At 45.2% G+C, this 22496-nt stretch overlaps 1 protein-coding gene across 1 annotated transcript in view; it reads right to left on the minus strand.

Moving 5' to 3' along the window:
* The window catches only part of NECAB2 (N-terminal EF-hand calcium binding protein 2), a 159792-nt gene that overhangs the window by 23173 nt on the left and 114123 nt on the right, over positions 1–22496 (minus strand). The window contains exon 7 of the mRNA XM_088458331.1: positions 13411–13523. Within this exon, the coding sequence (XP_088314457.1) occupies positions 13411–13523 (113 nt within the window). The remainder of the gene's footprint in view (positions 1–13410; positions 13524–22496) is intronic.

Here is a 22496-nt window from a genome sequence, read left to right on the forward strand (position 1 = left end):
AAAAACACAATACACACAAAACGGAAGTTGTGGAAGACACCTACAGTACAGTAGTAGTGGTTGACTAAATTCAGCTCTCTGGGCATATAAAGCAGGATTATAAATACTGGTGTCAACTGGAACACCACAATGTATTATACAGATTAATTACAAATAATATCAACCATTATAATAACTTTATTTAATACACAGTTACCACATATCACTGGCATACAGTATCTTTCATGGGTGCAGGGAGGGCAGTGTACACGGACCCATGACATGCTCCTGGATTGATGACCCTCTCTTCCCTTGAAGCCAGACCGACACAGTTAGGTGGGTATTATACTGATGCTTTATAAAGATTCTCTCTCCGAGGGGGAGATGTACTAAGCCTTGAAAAGTGATAAAGTGGAGAGTGATAAACTAACAAACAATCAGCTCCTGTTATTTTTCAAACACAGCCTGTAAAGTGTCAGGAGCTGATTGGTTGGTACTTTATCACTCTCCACCTTATCACTTTTCAAGGCTTAGTACATCTCCCCGCGAGTGTCAGGTTCCAGGGGTCCCAGAATCTCTTTAGCAGATTGGTGTAGCTCAGCCGGGCCCTGCCCTTTAAAATAGAAAGCCACCCGGACCATTTGGGGGGGGGGAATGGGTGGTGCCCAAGCAAGACTGTTCCAACCAGACCCCCTGCCTTCATAAAACATGGCAATAGTAAATGAAATACTGTGCCCAATAGATGGGAACTTGCCTCTAATGCCAGTAGAATCAATAGACACGCCTACTCTTCCATTTGGCCGGGAGCGCCAACAGATTTTCGGAGTGCCCCGGCCGGTCCAAGAGGGTGGGTAAGGATACCTTTTATGGCCATATTCAATTGCTAGAGAAAAACCGAGATCAACGAAAAGTTCTCGCCAGTGACGTCATTTCGCCAGGCGAGAACTTTTCTCCGTATTCAATTGCAAAGACTTTCCGCTGGTGCGAAACATTTGCGCCTTGTAACCAGCATAAAAGATTCGCTTGTGAATGGAGGCAGAAAAAAGTGCAGAATTGGGGGCTTGGGGTGCAAAGTTGCGGGAACACCCCTGCTGCCTTGGGACAGTCCCCCAAAGGTAAACGGTGTAAAAAAAAAAGTTAATAAAATACTTTAGAACACCCCAAAAAAGTACTTTCGTTTTGGGGGCGAAAAAAACAAAGTTGGGGGACAAACTTAAAAAGTAGCGAAATCGACTCCAGAGGGTTCCCCAAGTATGCCCCAGGTGTTTTTTTGCTTGCAGGTGTTTGCTGAAGGTGCGTTTTTTAGGATTTTTTAAAACGCACTTTAGCGATTTTTAACCATGCTTACACCCATTTTCATGTACCTCAAATCTGTTGGGACCACTTATTTTGCAAAAAAAAAATGCTAAATGCTATTCTTCACCACTTGTGCAAACACGCTAAATACCAGCTATTGAAAGCATTAAAGCACCCCAAATACATTCAGCAGGGCTACTTAGTGGTATCCATAGTGATCCCCCATGTCAGTGCGTCTTTAGGGGTGTCAGGGTGATTTTCCCAAATCTTACAGTACTTTTCGCTGATCTCAGTTTCGCCAGGACGCGTTCTCGCCTCCTTTGCAATTGAATAGGGCGAATCGCGCTGACGAGCACGATACTTTTCCGGAGGCAAAACTGACGATGACTGATAAACACAAATGATCCACAAAAATGCACTGATCCTATAAGGAATTCTAACTTTCTATTATTGCACCTTTGTATTTGTCTGATGTAAATAGTAAGTGATACATGAATATAACTATTATTATTATTACAATTCTCAGTCAGTATAGATACAATTGTATCTCTTCTCTACCATAATATACTGTATTTTATCCTCTTCTGTCTATCCTTCCAATAGAGTAACTTGGGGGTATAGCGCACCGTGTTTTTCTTTACATTGTGTATCTTATTTGCATTAGAGACGCAGCAAAACACCACTCTCAGTATACAGTATACCCAGCAAAGCCTGACCACTCTCAGTATACAGTATACCCAGCAAAGCCTGGCCACTCTCAGTATACAGTATACCCAGCAGAGCCTGACCACTCACAGTATACCCAGCAGAGCCTGGCCACTCTCAGTATACAGTATACCCAGCAAAGCCTGGCCACTCTTAGTATACAGTATACCCAGCAAAGCCTGGCCACTCTCAGTATACAGTATACCCAGCAAAGCCTGGCCACTCTCAGTATACAGTATACCCAGCAAAGCCTGGCCACTCTCAGTATACAGTATACCCAGCAGAGCCTGACCACTCTCAGTATACAGTATAACCAGCAAAGCCTGACCACTCTCAGTATACAGTATAACCAGCAAAGCCTGACCACTCTCAGTATACAGTATACCCAGCAAAGCCTGGCCACTCTCAGTATACAGTATACCCAGCAGAGCCTGACCACTCTCAGTATACAGTATACCCAGCAGAGCCTGACCACTCTCAGTATACAGTATACCCAGCAGAGCCTGACCACTCTCAGTATACAGTATAACCAGCAAAGCCTGGCCACTCTCAGTATACAGTATACCCAGCAAAGCCTGGCCACTCTCAGTATACAGTATACCCAGCAGAGCCTGACCAGTCTCAGTATACAGTATACCCAGCAGAACCTGGCCACTCTCAGTATACCCAACAAAGCCTGACCACTCTCAGTATACAGTATACCCAGCAGAGCCTGACCACTCTCAGTATACAGTATACCCAGCAGAGCCTGACCACTCTCAGTATACAGTATACCCAGCAGAGCCTGACCACTCTCAGTATACAGTATACCCAGCAGAGCCTGACCACTCTCAGTATACAGTATACCCAGCAGAGCCTGACCACTCTCAGTATACAGTATAGCCAGCAAAGCCTGGCCACTCTCAGTATACACTATACAGTATACCCAGCAGAGCCTGACCACTCTCAGTATACAGTATACCCAGCAAAGCCTGGCCACTCTCAGTATACAGTATACCCAGCAGAGCCTGACCACTCACAGTATACCCAGCAAAGCCTGGCCACTCTCAGTATACAGTATACCCAGCAAAGCCTGGCCACTCTCAGTATACAGTATACCCAGCAAAGCCTGGCCACTCTCAGTATACAGTATACCCAGCAAAGCCTGGCCACTCTCAGTATACAGTATAACCAGCAAAGCCTGGCCACTCTCAGTATACAGTATACCCAGCAAAGCCTGGCCACTCTCAGTATACAGTATACCCAGCAAAGACTGACCACTCTCAGTATACAGTATACCCAGCAAAGCCTGGCCGCTCTCAGTATACAGTATACCCAGCAAAGCCTGGCCACTCTCAGTATACAGTATACCCAGCAGAGCCTGGCCACTCTCAGTATACAGTATACCCAGCAGAGCCTGGCCACTCAGTATACAGTATACCCAGCAGAGCCTGACCACTCTCAGTATACAGTATACCCAGCAAAGCCTGACCACTCTCAGTATACAGTATACCCAGCAAAGCCTGGCCACTCTCAGTATACAGTATACCCAGCAGAGCCTGACCACTCACAGTATACCCAGCAGAGCCTGGCCACTCTCAGTATACAGTATACCCAGCAAAGCCTGGCCACTCTTAGTATACAGTATACCCAGCAAAGCCTGGCCACTCTCAGTATACAGTATACCCAGCAAAGCCTGGCCACTCTCAGTATACAGTATACCCAGCAAAGCCTGGCCACTCTCAGTATACAGTATACCCAGCAGAGCCTGACCACTCTCAGTATACAGTATAACCAGCAAAGCCTGACCACTCTCAGTATACAGTATAACCAGCAAAGCCTGACCACTCTCAGTATACAGTATACCCAGCAAAGCCTGGCCACTCTCAGTATACAGTATACCCAGCAGAGCCTGACCACTCTCAGTATACAGTATACCCAGCAGAGCCTGACCACTCTCAGTATACAGTATACCCAGCAGAGCCTGACCACTCTCAGTATACAGTATAACCAGCAAAGCCTGGCCACTCTCAGTATACAGTATACCCAGCAAAGCGTGGCCACTCTCAGTATACAGTATACCCAGCAGAGCCTGACCAGTCTCAGTATACAGTATACCCAGCAGAACCTGGCCACTCTCAGTATACCCAACAAAGCCTGACCACTCTCAGTATACAGTATACCCAGCAGAGCCTGACCACTCTCAGTATACAGTATACCCAGCAGAGCCTGACCACTCTCAGTATACAGTATACCCAGCAGAGCCTGACCACTCTCAGTATACAGTATACCCAGCAGAGCCTGACCACTCTCAGTATACAGTATACCCAGCAGAGCCTGACCACTCTCAGTATACAGTATAGCCAGCAAAGCCTGGCCACTCTCAGTATACACTATACAGTATACCCAGCAGAGCCTGACCACTCTCAGTATACAGTATACCCAGCAAAGCCTGGCCACTCTCAGTATACAGTATACCCAGCAGAGCCTGACCACTCACAGTATACCCAGCAAAGCCTGGCCACTCTCAGTATACAGTATACCCAGCAAAGCCTGGCCACTCTCAGTATACAGTATACCCAGCAAAGCCTGGCCACTCTCAGTATACAGTATACCCAGCAAAGCCTGGCCACTCTCAGTATACAGTATAACCAGCAAAGCCTGACCACTCTCAGTATACAGTATACCCAGCAAAGCCTGGCCACTCTCAGTATACAGTATACCCAGCAAAGCCTGACCACTCTCAGTATACAGTATACCCAGCAAAGCCTGGCCGCTCTCAGTATACAGTATACCCAGCAAAGCCTGGCCACTCTCAGTATACAGTATACCCAGCAGAGCCTGGCCACTCTCAGTATACAGTATACCCAGCAGAGCCTGGCCACTCAGTATACAGTATACCCAGCAGAGCCTGACCACTCTCAGTATACAGTATACCCAGCAAAGCCTGACCACTCTCAGTATACAGTATAACCAGCAGAGCCTGACCACTCTCAGTATACAGTATACCCAGCAAAGCCTGACCACTCTCAGTATACAGTATACCCAGCAGAGCCTGGCCACTCTCAGTATACAGTATACCCAGCAGAGCCTGACCACTCTCAGTATACAGTATACCCAGCAAAGCCTGACCACTCTCAGTATACAGTATACCCAGCAGAGCCTGACCACTCTCAGTATACAGTATACCCAGCAGAGCCTGACCACTCTCAGTATACAGTATACCCAGCAGAGCCTGACCACTCTCAGTATACAGTATACCCAGCAGAGCCTGGCCACTCTCAGTATACAGTATACCCAGCAGAGCCTGACCACTCTCAGTATACAGTATACCCAGCAAAGCCTGACCACTCTCAGTATACAGTATACCCAGCAGAGCCTGGCCACTCTCAGTATACAGTATACCCAGCAAAGCCTGACCACTCTCAGTATACAGTATACCCAGCAGAGCCTGGCCACTCTCAGTATACAGTATACCCAGCAGAGCCTGGCCACTCTCAGTATACAGTATACCCAGCAAAGCCTGGCCACTCTCAGTATACAGTATACCCAGCAAAGCCTGACCACTCTCAGTATACAGTATACCCAGCAAAGCCTGACCACTCTCAGTATACAGTATACCCAGCAGAGCCTGACCACTCTCAGTATACAGTATACCCAGCAGAGCCTGACCACTCTCAGTATACAGTATACCCAGCAAAGCCTGACCACTCTCAGTATACAGTATACCCAGCAAAGCCTGACCACTCTCAGTATACAGTATACCCAGCAGAGCCTGACCACTCTCAGTATACAGTATACCCAGCAGAGCCTGGCCACTCTCAGTATACAGTATACCCAAAGCAAAGCCTGACCACTCTCAGTATACAGTATACCCAGCAAAGCCTGACCACTCTCAGTATACAGTATACCCAGCAGAGCCTGACCACTCTCAGTATACAGTATACCCAGCAGAGCCTGACCACTCTCAGTATACAGTATACCCAGCAGAGCCTGGCCACTCTCAGTATACAGTATACCCAGCAAAGCCTGACCACTCTCAGTATACAGTATGCCCAGCAGAGCCTGACCACTCTCAGTATACAGTATACCCAGCAGAGCCTGGCCACTCTCAGTATACAGTATACCCAGCAGAGCCTGGCCACTCTCAGTATACAGTATAGCCAGCAAAGCCTGACCACTCTCAGTATACAGTATACCCAGCAGAGCCTGGCCACTCTCAGTATACAGTATACCCAGCAGAGCCTGACCACTCTCAGTATACAGTATACCCAGCAGAGCCTGGCCACTCTCAGTATACAGTATACCCAGCAGAGCCTGACCACTCTCAGTATACAGTATACCCAGCAGAGCCTGACCACTCTCAGTATACAGTATACCCAGCAAAGCCTGGCCACTCTCAGTATACAGTATACCCAGCAGAGCCTGACCACTCTCAGTATACAGTATACCCAGCAGAGCCTGGCCACTCTCAGTATACAGTATAGCCAGCAAAGCCTGGCCACTCTCAGTATACAGTATACCCAGCAGAGCCTGACCACTCTCAGTATACAGTATACCCAGCAGAGCCTGACCACTCTCAGTATACAGTATACCCAGCAGAGCCTGACCACTCTCAGTATACAGTATACCCAGCAGAGCCTGACCACTCTCAGTATACAGTATACCCAGCAGAGCCTGGCCACTCTCAGTATACAGTATACCCAGCAGAGCCTGACCACTCTCAGTATACAGTATACCCAGCAGAGCCTGACCACTCTCAATATACAGTATACCCAGCAAAGCCTGACTACTCTCAGTATACAGTATACCCAAAGCAAAGCCTGACCACTCTCAGTATACAGTATACCCAGCAAAGCCTGACCACTCTCAGTATACAGTATACCCAGCAAAGCCTGACCACTCTCAGTATACAGTATACCCAGCAGAGCCTGACCACTCTCAGTATACAGTATACCCAGCAAAGCCTGACCACTCTCAGTATACAGTATGCCCAGCAGAGCCTGACCACTCTCAGTATACAGTATGCCCAGCAGAGCCTGACCACTCTCAGTATACAGTATACCCAGCAGAGCCTGACCACTCTCAGTATACAGTATACCCAGCAGAGCCTGACCACTCTCAGTATACAGTATACCCAGCAAAGCCTGGCCACTCTCAGTATACAGTATACCCAGCAGAGCCTGACCACTCTCAGTATACAGTATACCCAGCAGAGCCTGGCCACTCTCAGTATACAGTATACCCAGCAGAGCCTGACCACTCTCAGTATACAGTATACCCAGCAGAGCCTGACCACTCTCAGTATACAGTATACCCAGCAGAGCCTGACCACTCTCAGTATACAGTATACCCAGCAAAGCCTGACCACTCTCAGTATACAGTATACCCAGCAGAGCCTGACCACTCTCAGTATACAGTATACCCAGCAGAGCCTGACCACTCTCAGTATACAGTATACCCAGCAGAGCCTGACCACTCTCAGTATACAGTATACCCAGCAAAGCCTGACCACTCTCAGTATACAGTATACCCAGCAGAGCCTGGCCACTCTCAGTATACAGTATACCCAGCAGAGCCTGGCCACTCTCAGTATACAGTATACCCAGCAAAGCCTGACCACTCTCAGTATACAGTATACCCAGCAGAGCCTGGCCACTCTCAGTATACAGTATACCCAGCAGAGCCTGGCCACTCTCAGTATACAGTATACCCAGCAAAGCCTGGCCACTCTCAGTATACAGTATACCCAGCAAAGCCTGACCACTCTCAGTATACAGTATACCCAGCAAAGCCTGACCACTCTCAGTATACAGTATACCCAGCAGAGCCTGACCACTCTCAGTATACAGTATACCCAGCAGAGCCTGACCACTCTCAGTATACAGTATACCCAGCAAAGCCTGACCACTCTCAGTATACAGTATACCCAGCAAAGCCTGACCACTCTCAGTATACAGTATACCCAGCAGAGCCTGGCCACTCTCAGTATACAGTATACCCAGCAGAGCCTGACCACTCTCAGTATACAGTATACCCAGCAGAGCCTGACCACTCTCAGTATACAGTATACCCAGCAGAGCCTGACCACTCTCAGTATACAGTATACCCAGCAGAGCCTGGCCACTCTCAGTATACAGTATACCCAGCAAAGCCTGACCACTCTCAGTATACAGTATACCCAGCAGAGCCTGACCACTCTCAATATACAGTATACCCAGCAAAGCCTGACTACTCTCAGTATACAGTATACCCAAAGCAAAGCCTGACCACTCTCAGTATACAGTATACCCAGCAAAGCCTGACCACTCTCAGTATACAGTATACCCAGCAAAGCCTGACCACTCTCAGTATACAGTATACCCAGCAGAGCCTGACCACTCTCAGTATACAGTATACCCAGCAGAGCCTGACCACTCTCAGTATACAGTATACCCAGCAAAGCCTGACCACTCTCAGTATACAGTATACCCAGCAGAGCCTGACCACTCTCAGTATACAGTATACCCAGCAAAGCCTGACCACTCTCAGTATACAGTATACCCAGCAGAGCCTGGGCTTCTGGTGCGTGAACCCTGCCCAGTTAGACCTGAGCACAATGTAATAACAGTACAAAATACTGAAGTCTTTGTCTTTGTCCCCAGATTACACCTTATTGACTTCATTTGCGGAAATTAGCTTCAAAAGCGGAAGGACGGGGAAGCCGCTGAGTTTTAGGACTTATCTATTACTTTTGCAGATGATTGTATAGGAAATCTTTTTGGCTTGCAATGCTTTACTTACTTTTTAATTCTCCTGTCCGGGAGAAGCCTGGGCTCCTGGGGGAGACTTAGGGTTAAGCACCCCCCAGGACGGTTAGGGTTAGGCTAGGGGAAGGGGGGGTTAGGCACCCCCCCCAGGAGAATCAGGTTTATTCTGCGGGGACGGGGGGGAGGGGAATGGGGGTGTTAGGTTTAGGCACTTAGGGGGGTTAGGGTTAGGCACCCCTAAGGGAGCGTTAGGGTTAGGGGGGGACTGGGTTAGCTTTACTTACCTAAATCCCCTGTTGGGATCTTCACTGCTGCCGGTCTTCCGGCGTCGGGATTTGAACCGTGCGGCCGGAGGACATACATACTGATTCCGGTATGTAATGGTGTCCCTAGATATGTGCCCATAGCATACTAGTTTAGTGGTTGATGGAAGGAGTTGGTTAGGGCGCGTGTTCCTTGCTATATACGGAATAACCAGAGTGGTCAGCAGCAGAAGTGCAAGACTTGTACTTCTGTATGTGGAGGGCGGCTAGGCAGCACATGCAGTTATGGAAGGTGGATGTGCACTGCTGAAACACTTGCTATTTGCCCATATGCATACATACTGTATCACATCTCCAGGTGCAGCAGTGCCTTGTTTGCCATTAGTCATCAGCAGGAGCGCCCTGGCCTCTGCAAAGGATTAGCCTCTAATAAGGCGTATTTTCGCTCACATGCAAATCAGCATAGCCGTCACGTGTGTTAGAGCGTAGAACGCCCTGTTACACCCACTTCCGCTGTGTGTGCAGTTGCCATCGGTATGCACACGACTCTGCACTGCCCGTACATATGTGCGCCCATTGCTAGAGCATGACCAGGAGAGATGTTATTAATCCTGCACAGGACTTTTATTAAATCAAATAAATAGATCGATAACCAACAATTATAGAGATACTACTGTTAAGGATAAGATTCTAGAGCCAAGTGTTGCTGGTGCTCCCCTGGGTTAGTGAATATAGATTTATACCATGGGTATTTTGCATGAAAGAGAACACTTACATAAAACAACTGTACTGTCTAAAATAGAACTTTTAATAATTATCCATTAAAAAAATGTTGAGCAGCAAAAAACAGAAGATCATTATAGTGTTAAAGAGCAAGACTATGAATACAAGAGGTAGTGTGAACTCACACAAGATGCCACCCACGGATTGTGCAGCAGCTCGGAGTCTGCTCTACTCTTAATGGGAGATGTGCTAAAGCCTAGGAGAGTGATAAAGGGCCTGATGCAGCAAGGATAGCAACTGCTAAAGTGCACACATATGGCCGATTGTTGCATATTGCGTATGCGCGAACCAGCCACAGCGATCGTGATTGCGATCGCAGGGACTACGCAGACCCATCGCAAAGTGATTGACAGGAAGCGCCGTTTGTGGGGTGGCGACGGGGGGGTGGCAGGAGAAATGCAGTGCGTTTGAAGAACACAGTTTCCGGGGCGTGCATAAAGTAGTCACTGCGATGCCATACTAAGCGATCGCTGCGTGCAGGAAAGTTACCAATTTAGTGGTAGTGTCAGACCTGCCTTAAATGTGCGAGTGGCTCCGATGTTTTCGCTGGATTGCAAGATATTACGGATGTGCGAGAGGGGAAGTGGGCGTCTACTTGATGTCAGTGAGAGTGCTTTGCGATTACAATTATTAGCATACTTTCGCAGCAGAACTGCGCGTGCAATTGCTACCGTGATCGCAATAGCGATCCTTGTTGAATCAGGCCCACAGTACCAACCAATCAGCTACTAAGTGTCACTGTACAGGCGGTGTTTGAAATATGACAGTTAGGAGCTGATTGATTGGTACTTTATCCCCCCCTATGAGCTGCATTTTGCACCTTCCAGCTGTAATTCTGTAGAGAAGTGATTGTATAGGTGCACTTAGCCCACAGCAAAGAGACCACGGACGGGATGCACTAAACAGAAAATGCAATATAAACACTATTTCTGGGGTATTACTACATTTTCCATATGCACTATTGGGTGGCCGCGTGGCTCCGATGCGGAGGCTGGCGTTACCTTATAGAAGGCCTATGGGCTTCTACCGCATTGCGCTGGTATAAGGGATCCGATCAGATCCCTCCAAGCATGCCCCTCGGCCGCCGCGTCACTCTGCGCATGCACAGATGGGTTCCCGGAAACCCAGGGCGCAGAGCTGATTGCAAAGGACAGCTCTAATCGGAACAGCGATCCTTTGCTGTACTGATCGCATATGCAATCAGTACGAATGCGATGTCTGGCGTTATGTACAGCACTATGTTAGTGCATATGCGATCAGTACGGAGGCGATGTCTGGCGTTATGTACATCACTATGTTAGCGCATATGCGATCAGTACGAATGCGATGTCTGGCGTTATGTACAGCACTACAGCACTATGTTAGTGCATATGCGATCAGTACGAATGCGATGTCTGGCGTTATGTACAGCACTATGTTAGTGCATATGCGATCAGTACGAATGCAATGTCTGGCGTTATGTACAGCACTATGTTAGTGCATATGCGATCAGTACGAATGCGATGTCTGGCGTTATGTACAGCACTATGTTAGCGCATATGCGATCAGTACGAATGCGATGTCTAGTGTTATGTACAGCACTACAGCACTATGTTAGTGCATATGCGATCAGTACTAATGCGATGTCTGGCATTATGTACAGCAATATGTTAGTACATATGCGATCAGTACGAATGCAATGTCTGGCGTTATGTACAGTACTATGTTAGTGCATATTCGATCAGTACGAATGCGGTGTCTGGCGTTATGTACAGCACTATGTTAGCGCATATGCGATCAGTACGAATGCGATGTCTGGCGTTATGTACAGCACTATGTTAGTGCATATGCAATCAGTACTAATGCGATGTCTGGCGTTATGTAGAGCACTATGTTAGCGCATATGCGATCAGTACGAATGCGATGTCTGGCGTTATGTACAGCACTACAGCACTATGTTAGTGCATATGCGATCAGTACTAATGCGATGTCTGGCGTTATGTACAGCACTATGTTAGTGCATATGCGATCAGTACGAATGCAATGTCTGGCGTTATGTACAGTACTATGTTAGTGCATATTCGATCAGTACTAATGCGATGTCTGGCGTTATGTACAGCACTATGTTAGTGCATATGCGATCAGTACGAATGCAATGTCTGGCGTTATGTACAGCACTATGTTAGTGCATATGCGATCAGTACGAATGCGATGTCTGGCGTTATGTACAGCACTATGTTAGTGCATATGCGATCAGTACTAATGCGATGTCTGGCGTTATGTAGAGCACTATGTTAGTGCATATGCGATCAGTACTAATGCGATGTTTGGCGTTATGTACAGCACTATGTTAGTGCATATGCGATCAGTACTAATGCAATGTCTGGCGTTATGTACAACACTATGTTAATGCATATGCGATCAGTACGAATGCGATGTCTGGCGTTATGTGCAGCACTATGTTAGTGCATATGCGATCAGTATGAATGCGATGTCTGGCGTTATGTACAGCACTATGTTAGTGCATATGCGATCAGTACGAATGCGATGTCTGGCGTTATTTACAGCACTATGTTAGTGCATATGCGATCAGTACGAATGCGATGTCTGGCGTTATGTACAGCACTATGTTAGTGCATATGCGATCAGTACGAATGCGATGTCTGGCGTTATGTACAGCACTATATTAGCGCATATGCGATCAGTACTAATGCGATGTGTGGCATATTGTACCGCACTATGGGCCTGATTCAGAGCCGGACGCTCTTCAAGAGCGCTCGCTCTGAATCAGGGCGTTTTTTATTTTATTTTGTTGCGGCCTCCTGGCCGCTCGCTAAACTGTGGGTGACCACCCACAGCTTTTGCGAGCGGCCAGGTGATGGTCGTGACCATCGGGTCTTGCGACAAGACCCTTGTGGTAGGGTCTCGTCCGTCGCAAGCCCCAGAGAGCTTCCTGCTCTAACATCTGGTGATGTCAGTGGTGCCTCCCACAAACGGCAAGCGTTCCTTCAGGAACGCCTCCGTTTGTGTAGCCACCCCCCCTCCCTGCCTACAAAACGGGGCGAGCTGTCGATCAACATCGACATCCGCTCCTTTTGTAGTGAGTCCCGGAGCGAGAGAATTTCTCTTTCGCTCCGAGGCTTGCACATGTGCGCGGCACGCGTGCGCAGTACCCCACCATCGACCCGCTTGCAAGCGATATGCGCTCGCGAGAGGGTCTGAATCAGGCCCTATGTTAGTGTATCCCGCCCCACATAACACACATCATTTCCCATAGGTGATAAAACACCCCCGATATCCCCTCTGTCACCACTAAATTAAGACATAAATAAGCCTAAACCAAGTAGCATTATAAGAGAGAGAGTCAGAAATATAATGAAGGGAGAGGACTTGAACCAATAAGACAGTGATCTGAGGTTTCTATGCATTTTGCCATTTTAAAGTCTAGTTTTCTGTGACGACGCCAAAGATTGGAAAGTAGTAACACACCATGCAGTGTGTGTGTGTGTGTGTGTGTGTGTGTGTGTGTGTGTGTGTGTGTGTGTGTGTGTGTGTGTGTGTGTGTGTGTGTGTGTGTGTGTGTGTGTGTGGGGGTGCTGATGGAGGGGAGGGTATATGTTCTTACACATATAAGAGATATATTAATGTACATCATTAAATAGATATATTGTGCTCACTACTTTTGATGTTCTTCCTCAATTCCTTGGTGGTACTCCTACTTGCAGGATAAGTGGGTGTAGAATCTTCATACCAGCCATCCATCATTCCTGGTCCCTTATTATGGCACTGTCTACAACAGAAAGAATCGAGAAAGTCACGTTTATAGGCCTCGGAACTAGAAACCCAAATATATACTGTTTATATTTTTTAAATATTCTTTGTATTTGTGAGTCTCTCCCGATCCCGGCACCTTCCCAGTTGTTTGTTTTAGGATCAAACCAGAGAGAGCCTGGAGCAAACATGAAGAGAACATACAAACTCCACACAGATTAACACTAATCCCATGTCCCCAGTGCTGTGAGCCTCAATGCTAACCACTGTTCCACCCAATTTGTCAGCAAAGGAGACAATGGTTGATCTAGAGTTCTCCATGTGCCTGCTACAAGTACTAGTCTATTTTTGCCACACCTGCTACCAGTGCCAGGGATGTTGGCACGGGTCTGTGGCTGTGCCAGAGCAACTGTATCAGTTTGCGGAATAAATGGTTTAACAAGAAATCTTCTTAAAAGTCTATTACATTATGTAAAAATGTTTTTCGTAGCTTTGTACATTTAGGATTTGTCTTGACTTTTGGTTTGAACTCCACAATTAATAAACAAAGGTGGACAAGTAGCGGCAAGAATCCAGCTTTGCTAATAATTGACCTACAATATATCATTGCCACAGTATAAAGCTACTGTGCCCACTGGAACAGAAACTGGTTCCAGGCTCTTCCATAGTCTCACAGGTTGCCTAGGACAGTGTTTCTCAAACCTGGTTTTCTTTTTTTTTTTTATTGACTCAATAATACCTCTTTTCCACCAAATCCCAGGTCCAACCCGGGACACTAAACATGGGTTTCAGGCCGTGTCACAGTGGCTTGAACCCCGTTTTACTCCCTATGCTGTAAACGGGACCGTGGTCAGATTACCCGGGATATCCATTTCCACTGAGCCTTGCCCGGGTCTTAGCCATGTAAAACCCTGCTCAAGACCTAGGAAGAAATGCTGGCTCAGTCAATCCAGGATTTTTTCCTAGGAGCCATTTCCACTAATTCACGACCCGGGTTGACATGGCAATAACCCGGGGTTTTAGTGGCAGTGGAAAAGGGGTATTAGTTTTTATTGAAGAAAGGCATGGTACAATTGAGACAAATGCATCAATTACTAAAAAAAATAAAAAAATAAAAAAAGTTTAAAGAATACACAAACTAGGGAAAGGAAACAGGGAACAGTAGGAACAATTACAAATCCAGTCTTGCTGGAACCCTAAAGGTGGGTTTCCACTACCCGACAGTGAAAAGACTGAACGATAATGATATAGTTAACTACACTGCACAGTGCCCACACTGAACGATATATTGTTCAGTGTAGGCACCCTACCTCATCCCCGAGCATGGTCAACCTAGCGATATCGTCAGGTTGACCAGCATGTTCGGGCAATGAGTGATGCCGGCAACGACCAGCGAGAACACGCATCGCTGGTCGTTGCCGACATATTGCTGCCCGATTAACGAGCGATGTCGTTATCATTCAATCGCTCTGTGTAATCGGGTAGTGGATACGCACCTTTACAGTGCATGATTTGCAGATTATCTAGCTTGAACACAAGTCTTTTAATTGACTACAGGTGGTACTAATTATTCCTGAGGATACCTTCATAACATGCACTGTTAGGGTTCCATGAGGACCAAGTTTGGGAAACACTGGCCTATGGGAAAATCATCAACCTTATCATGTGATCATATCTTCAAGATCATCAGTGCCGGAAAGAATGCTGGGACTATCAATCATGACGATACTATGGTTAGATGTGTGATAGACTGTTTTGGATTGCAGAATCGCCTGTGTAAGAGCACAAGAGATCTAATGAAATGAAAAGAGCTTACGCTATATAGGTTAACCTTGACAATTACACGTCTATCAGATACCTAGGTTCTATTATATGCTTACGCTCCTACTGTGAGCATGTTGCTGACGGACAACAGGTTACGATAGAAGCGCGCAGCCCCAGAGCTCATCAGACATCGGACCAGCTAATTTGCGGGAGCACAGATAAATACAATACAGATTACACAGCTTCTATGGAATCCATTCATTCTTGCCAGCACGCATACTGTATTCATACTCTGATTGTAACAGCCGTTCATGAATAGACTTAATGTAACCTGCCCATTGTCAGCATTATGAAAATGAATGAAGCAGCATCACTAAAACCAAGTAACAATAGTAATAATAAAAGCATTACTGCCCATCACTGAGCCATGCTATGTGGCTTCTCTGTCCTGAGGAAACAATAACTGTGGACAGTATGAATCCCGGCCTAAGGACTACATCCCCTAGTATCACAGGATACAGTGTGCTTACCCAGCAACTGTCCCTGATTTTTAGGGACAGTCACAATTAAAGATTAAAGATTTGTCTCTAAAAGAAAAAAATATATTTTATTTTCAGTATTCATCAAATACACAAAAAAGTTAATATTTTTCATGTCAGGTTTAATATTTCATCATCTGATCTTCCTACTTATCACAGAGGAGCCGCATTATTATAATTAGGTTCTTTAAACACGACCTGATGGGCTGTATAGTGCTGCAAGGTCCTTTGAGATAGCATCGCATGTAGTAAGCTTAAATGTATGTACCCAGTAAATCTGTACCATACTGTCATGCAATTCCTCATCTTCTAACACTCAAAGTACCTAGTGTCCTATTCAACAAGCGTAGGGGCAGGTATAAATTCCTGAGTGTCTGGGTACCAGGAGAAGCCCTGTACATTTCTATGGGCTCAATATATGAACCTGTATATTGTACTGGGCACAAGATATGGACCTGTATATTATACTTCGCACAATAAATGGTTCTGGATATCATACTGGGCACAAGATAGCACAAGATATGGGTCTGCATATTATACTGTGCACAAGATATAGGTCTACATATTACACAAGATATAGGTCTACATAGCATACTGGGCATAAGATATGGGTCTGCATATTACACAAGATATAGGTCTACATAGCATACTGGGCATAAGATATGGGTCTGCATATTACACAAGATATAGGTCTACATAGCATACTGGGCATAAGATATGGGTCTGCATATTACACAAGATATAGGTTTACATAGCATACTGGGCACAAGATATGGGTCTGTATATTATACTGTGCACAAGATATGGGTCTGCATATTATACTGTGCACAAGATATGGGTCTGCATATTATACTGTGCACAAGATATGGGTCTGCATATTATACTGTACACAAGATATGGGTCTGCATATTACACAAGATATAGGTCTACATAGCATACTGGGCATAAGATATGGGTCTGCATATTACACAAGATATAGGCCTACATAGCATACTGGGCATAAGATATGGGTCTGCACATTACATAAGATATAGGTCTGCATAGCATACTGGGCATAAGATATAGGTCTGCATATTACACAAGATATGGGTCTGCATAGCATACTGGGCATAAGATATGGGTCTGCATATTACACAAGATATGGGTCTGCATAGCATACTGGGCATAAGATATGGGTCTGCATATTACACAAGATATAGGTCTACATAGCATACTGGGCATAAGATATGGGTCTGCATATTACATAAGATATAGGTTTACATAGCATACTGGGCACAAGATATGGGTCTGTATATTATACTGTGCACAAGATATGGGTCTGCATATTATACTGTGCACAAGATATGGGTCTGCATATTATACTGTGCACAAGATATGGGTCTGCATATTATACTGTGCACAAGATATGGGTCTGCATATTATACTGTACACAAGATATGGGTCTGCATATTACACAAGATATAGGTCTACATAGCATACTGGGCATAAGATATGGGTCTGCATATTACACAAGATATAGGCCTACATAGCATACTGGGCATAAGATATGGGTCTGCACATTACATAAGATATAGGTCTGCATAGCATACTGGGCATAAGATATAGGTCTGCATATTACACAAGATATGGGTCTGCATAGCATACTGGGCATAAGATATGGGTCTGCATATTACACAAGATATGGGTCTGCATAGCATACTGGGCATAAGATATGGGTCTGCATATTACACAAGATATAGGTCTACATAGCATACTGGGCATAAGATATGGGTCTGCATATTACACAAGATATAGGTTTACATAGCATACTGGGCACAAGATATGGGTCTGTATATTATACTGTGCACAAGATATGGGTCTGCATATTATACTGTGCACAAGATATGGGTCTGCATATTATACTGTGCACAAGATATGGGTCTGCATATTATACTGTGCACAAGATATGGGTCTGCATATTATACTGTGCACAAGATATGGGTCTGCATATTATACTGTGCACAAGATATGGGTCTGCATATTATACTGTACACAAGATATAGGTCTACATAGCATACTGGGCATAAGATATGGGTCTGCATATTACACAAGATATAGGTTTACATAGCATACTGGGCATAAGATATGGGTCTGCAATATTACACAAGATATGGGTCTGCATAGCATACTGGGCATAAGATATGGGTCTGCATATTACACGAGATATAGGTCTGCATAGCATACTGGGCATAAGATATGGGTCTGTATATTACACAAGATATAGGTCTGCATATTATACTGTACACAAGATATGGGTCTGCATAGCATACTGGGCATAAGATATGGGTCTGCATATTACACAAGATATAGGTTTACATAGCATACTGGGCACAAGATATGGGTCTGTATATTATACTGTGCACAAGATATGGGTCTGCATATTATACTGTGCACAAGATATGGGTCTGCATATTATACTGTGCACAAGATATGGGTCTGCATATTATACTGTACACAAGATATAGGTCTACATAGCATACTGGGCATAAGATATGGGTCTGCATATTACACAAGATATAGGTTTACATAGCATACTGGGCACAAGATATGGGTCTGTATATTATACTGTGCACAAGATATGGGTCTGCATATTATACTGTGCACAAGATATGGGTCTGCATATTATACTGTGCACAAGATATGGGTCTGCATATTATACTGTGCACAAGATATGGGTCTGCATATTATACTGTACACAAGATATAGGTCTACATAGCATACTGGGCATAAGATATGGGTCTGCATATTACACAAGATATGGGTCTGCATAGCATACTGGGCATAAGATATGGGTCTGCATATTACACAAGATATAGGTCTGCATAGCATACTGGGCATAAGATATGGGTCTGCATATTACACAAGATATGGGTCTGAATAGCATACTGGGCATAAGATATGGGTCTGCATATTACAAAAGATATAGGTCTGCATAGCATACTGGGCATAAGATATGGGTCTGCATATTACACAAGATATGGATCTGCATAGCATACTGGGCATAAGATATGGGTCTGCAATATTACACAAGATATGGGTCTGCATAGCATACTGGGCATAAGATATGGGTCTGCATATTACACGAGATATAGGTCTGCATAGCATACTGGGCATAAGATATGGGTCTGTATATTACACAAGATATAGGTCTGCATATTATACTGTACACAAGATATGGGTCTGCATAGCATACTGGGCATAAGATATGGGTCTGCACATTACATAAGATATAGGTCTGCATAGCATACTGGGCATAAGATATGGGTCTGTATACAGTTGTGTCCTCATACATCTAGCCTCCTGGCGCGTTAAATAGCCCTTCCACTCACACCATGCCAAGATGTGACTCGGCAGCGCTGAGCGTCTTTCTGTGCAACTTTTTACCTTCCAATACGTCTTATTCGCAGTGATGTGAACAGGACGCACAAACAGCTCCTGCTGAGTAGAATGATATGCAGCATGCCTATATTCTATGTGTGACTGTATCTGCATGCAAAATGCTACGTCACAGTCGCTGACACTGTAACGTAGCATTACACATGCCTATGCACCCGCAGTCGCACACAGAATATAGGCATGCCGCATATCATTTTACTCAGCAGAAGCTGACTGTGCCTCCAATTGTCATCGCTGTGCGAATAATACGCATTGGAAGAAAAAAAGCCGCATGGAAAGACGCTGGCCGCTACAAAGTCACAGGACGCTCACTCGTTATGTGTAACGCGACTTGTAGTGCGCGGAGGATAGCTGTATGTGGACATATCTGTACTGCATCAATCAGGCAGCCAGTGTTCCTTTATGTGCCTATAGCGCACTGTCTGCTGAGAGAATGTAGGGAGGACGGCTCCTATGAGAGAGCTGTATGCAGCCCAATATAAGCTATTAGAGCTTGCTATTTTACAGGCATTCTCCCTAGTGGCAGGAGACATAGAGATACAGTTTCCCCCCCCTTATATATACATAAAGCACAAAGCAATTAATAAACCACATCAGTCCCCTGTAGAGAGCAACTAATTCATTAGAAGATACAAAAAAAAAAAAAAAGCAAATGTACGAGCTGTGAGATACAGTATGGCTGCATATCCCGTATTACAGCACATTAATAAACGTACAGACTCTGATTATCAGAGGCCAGTACACAGACACGGAAGGTGTATTTTCCTCCAGTGCCCAAATTCATTGTTGGATTCAATAATCCTATATGCCATGTATATATCTGTATTCACTCCAAACAGGTAAGTGGTAACGTGGACGGGATTTTACCAGCCAGTTGTGAAAAAAGTTGGATGGATGAACTTGGTTTTATATCTTTTATAAGACATTTCTGACAACTTTGGTTGCTTTCGACATCACAATCTTCCTGCACCAGCTTAATGGAACCCCTACAATGCAACATCGCGGGCAATAGGGCTTTTCACCCTTTAATACATCGGCCCCTCAGATCCTAGTTAAACGCAAAATAGAAGTGTCACCCACAGCAGTTTTATACTGTATGCATCTCGTGGCCATGGGATGCTGTAACATCACACAGGACCAGCAAAGGAGGCGGCAGATATAGATCAAGCCAATGCAGGCTATTCATAGAGACCGAGCCAGGAGACAGTTTCTGTCCTGAATAGAAGTGGCATTCTTAATCTTCCTCTGCTTTTATGCTCCAACAGTTTCCATGGTTACACTGAGCGATTCTCATCTCCATGGAGAAGCCTGACCTAGACCAACATGAAACTCTGGTCCTGCACGCCGACACGACTGAGGCAATTCTGTGGTGATCTCGGTTTCTCCCACCTTGTGCCAAGCGGTGCCTCAGACACAGAGTTGGCCGCCAGATCAGCAGAATTTGCTCCCATAAAAAAAAGCGCCCCTAGCCGCACAGATCTTTACACCAGCCTACCGGCACACACAACAGATAAGCCGGCTGCAGGTCGGCAGGATTCTGAATTTGTGAGGACACTGAACACGGTCTTCGACAGGCCGCTCCCTACCACTGTTGTTTCTCCTCTCCAGGCGCAAGGAGGAGCAAGTGCCACGTGGACACTCTATAGTCATCTGCGGAGCGAATGCAGGCAAATTACACCATGTAAACTAGAACAGTCCTCTGCCTAAGCCCTGTCCGTGTCTTTATGCACTTCCAGAGGTTTGCAGGGTTTAACAAGGATTGGTATGGAAAATGTACCTCCCCAAAATACTCCTTAGATACTCTGAGAAAAAAAAATTGTATGTAAAGCTTTTTTCTAACCAGAATTAGAGGAATATACGAGGGCAATCCAGAAAATATAGACTGTTTGCATATTCCTGCCGCAAGGGTCATTCACCCTCCCAAATTTATGGTTGGGCGGTCTGCCTAACCTGGGTTCTAGTGCTCTGTGAGTAACATTCTGTTACGGTTGTCCTTGGTGATGTTGTGTGTTGTTAAAATGAACCTTTTCATACAGAATCCCTACGACTGTGACGTGTGAAGTCTTATTTTATTCTTGAATGCGCTGAAAGTGAGACCTGCTGAAAATGATTGTCAATTAAAGCAGGTGTATGGTGATGTGAGAAAATTGTGTGACATGTTCAGTAATAAACTAACAAAAGTGAATGACGAATATCGACCAAGACGCCCATCACTTGTCACAGATCTGGGAGAGAGGTTTTCGATCATCCACCCTATAGTCCGGACCTTACTCCAATCGATTTTCCCCTTTTCACGAAGTTCAAAGGGTTCCTGGACGGAAGACGTTTCGGAAGTAATGAGTCACCAACTGGTTCAATGGACTGGAGGCAGCTGAGTACAACAAGGGGAATGGAACGCTCGTGGACAGATTTGATAAATATTTAATTGAAGGAGGTGATTGTGTAAAAAATAGACAAAGGTGCTCTGTTTTAAAAAAAAAAAAAAAAAAAAAAAAAGAAAAAATTGTTTTCTTTTGTTTGTCAGTGTTTCTTTTTAACAGTCAAACGGTCTTTATTTTCTAGATTACCCTCGAAAATATTTTTACATATTTGTCAGTTTTCTGTACCGACAGCAATGTTCATTAGTCTTTGTGCTCTTTGCTACTTTCTCACTACTATGATGCTAATTTTCATTTAACATTTAAGCAAATGCTGTATTTGTGTGAATTTTGTGCAATTTAAAGTGTTAAGCTGCCCATCCACTAGAAGACAGGCAAAAGACTGCACGATTACGACATTGCAATCGTGCAGTCGTTTGTCAGTCTATGATGTGCCTGCACTGACCGAGCAGCCGTTCAGTGTAGGCACAATCAATCATCTGCTAACATGCTGAACCTGACGTTATCATCAGGTTGGCCAGCATGTTTGCCCGATGATAGATGGCTAAAAGACCAATTTTTTGAAACAATCTGCAAACGATTTTCAAACGATTATCGAACAATATCGATATTCAATCGCTCACTTTTATCATCTAGTGGTTAGGCATCTTAAGTACAGCAGTGACGGTAGTGCGGATATACTGTATACTCGCAAAACCTTAGTGCAAGATCCGGTGTCACTCTAGTGCAGGGGTGGGGAACCTTTTTTCTGCCGAGGGACATTTTGATATATAGAACATTATTTGCGGGCCTGGTTCAGGTCACGCCCCCTCCGCGTGATATCATACAGGGGCGGGGCCACAATCACCAGTGATTACAGCAATGCCCACTGCATCC

Source organism: Taudactylus pleione, unplaced genomic scaffold (genome assembly GCF_031769625.1).
Source record: "Taudactylus pleione unplaced genomic scaffold, aTauple2 ptg000828l, whole genome shotgun sequence".
Classification (NCBI taxonomy): Eukaryota; Metazoa; Chordata; class Amphibia; order Anura; family Myobatrachidae; genus Taudactylus; species Taudactylus pleione.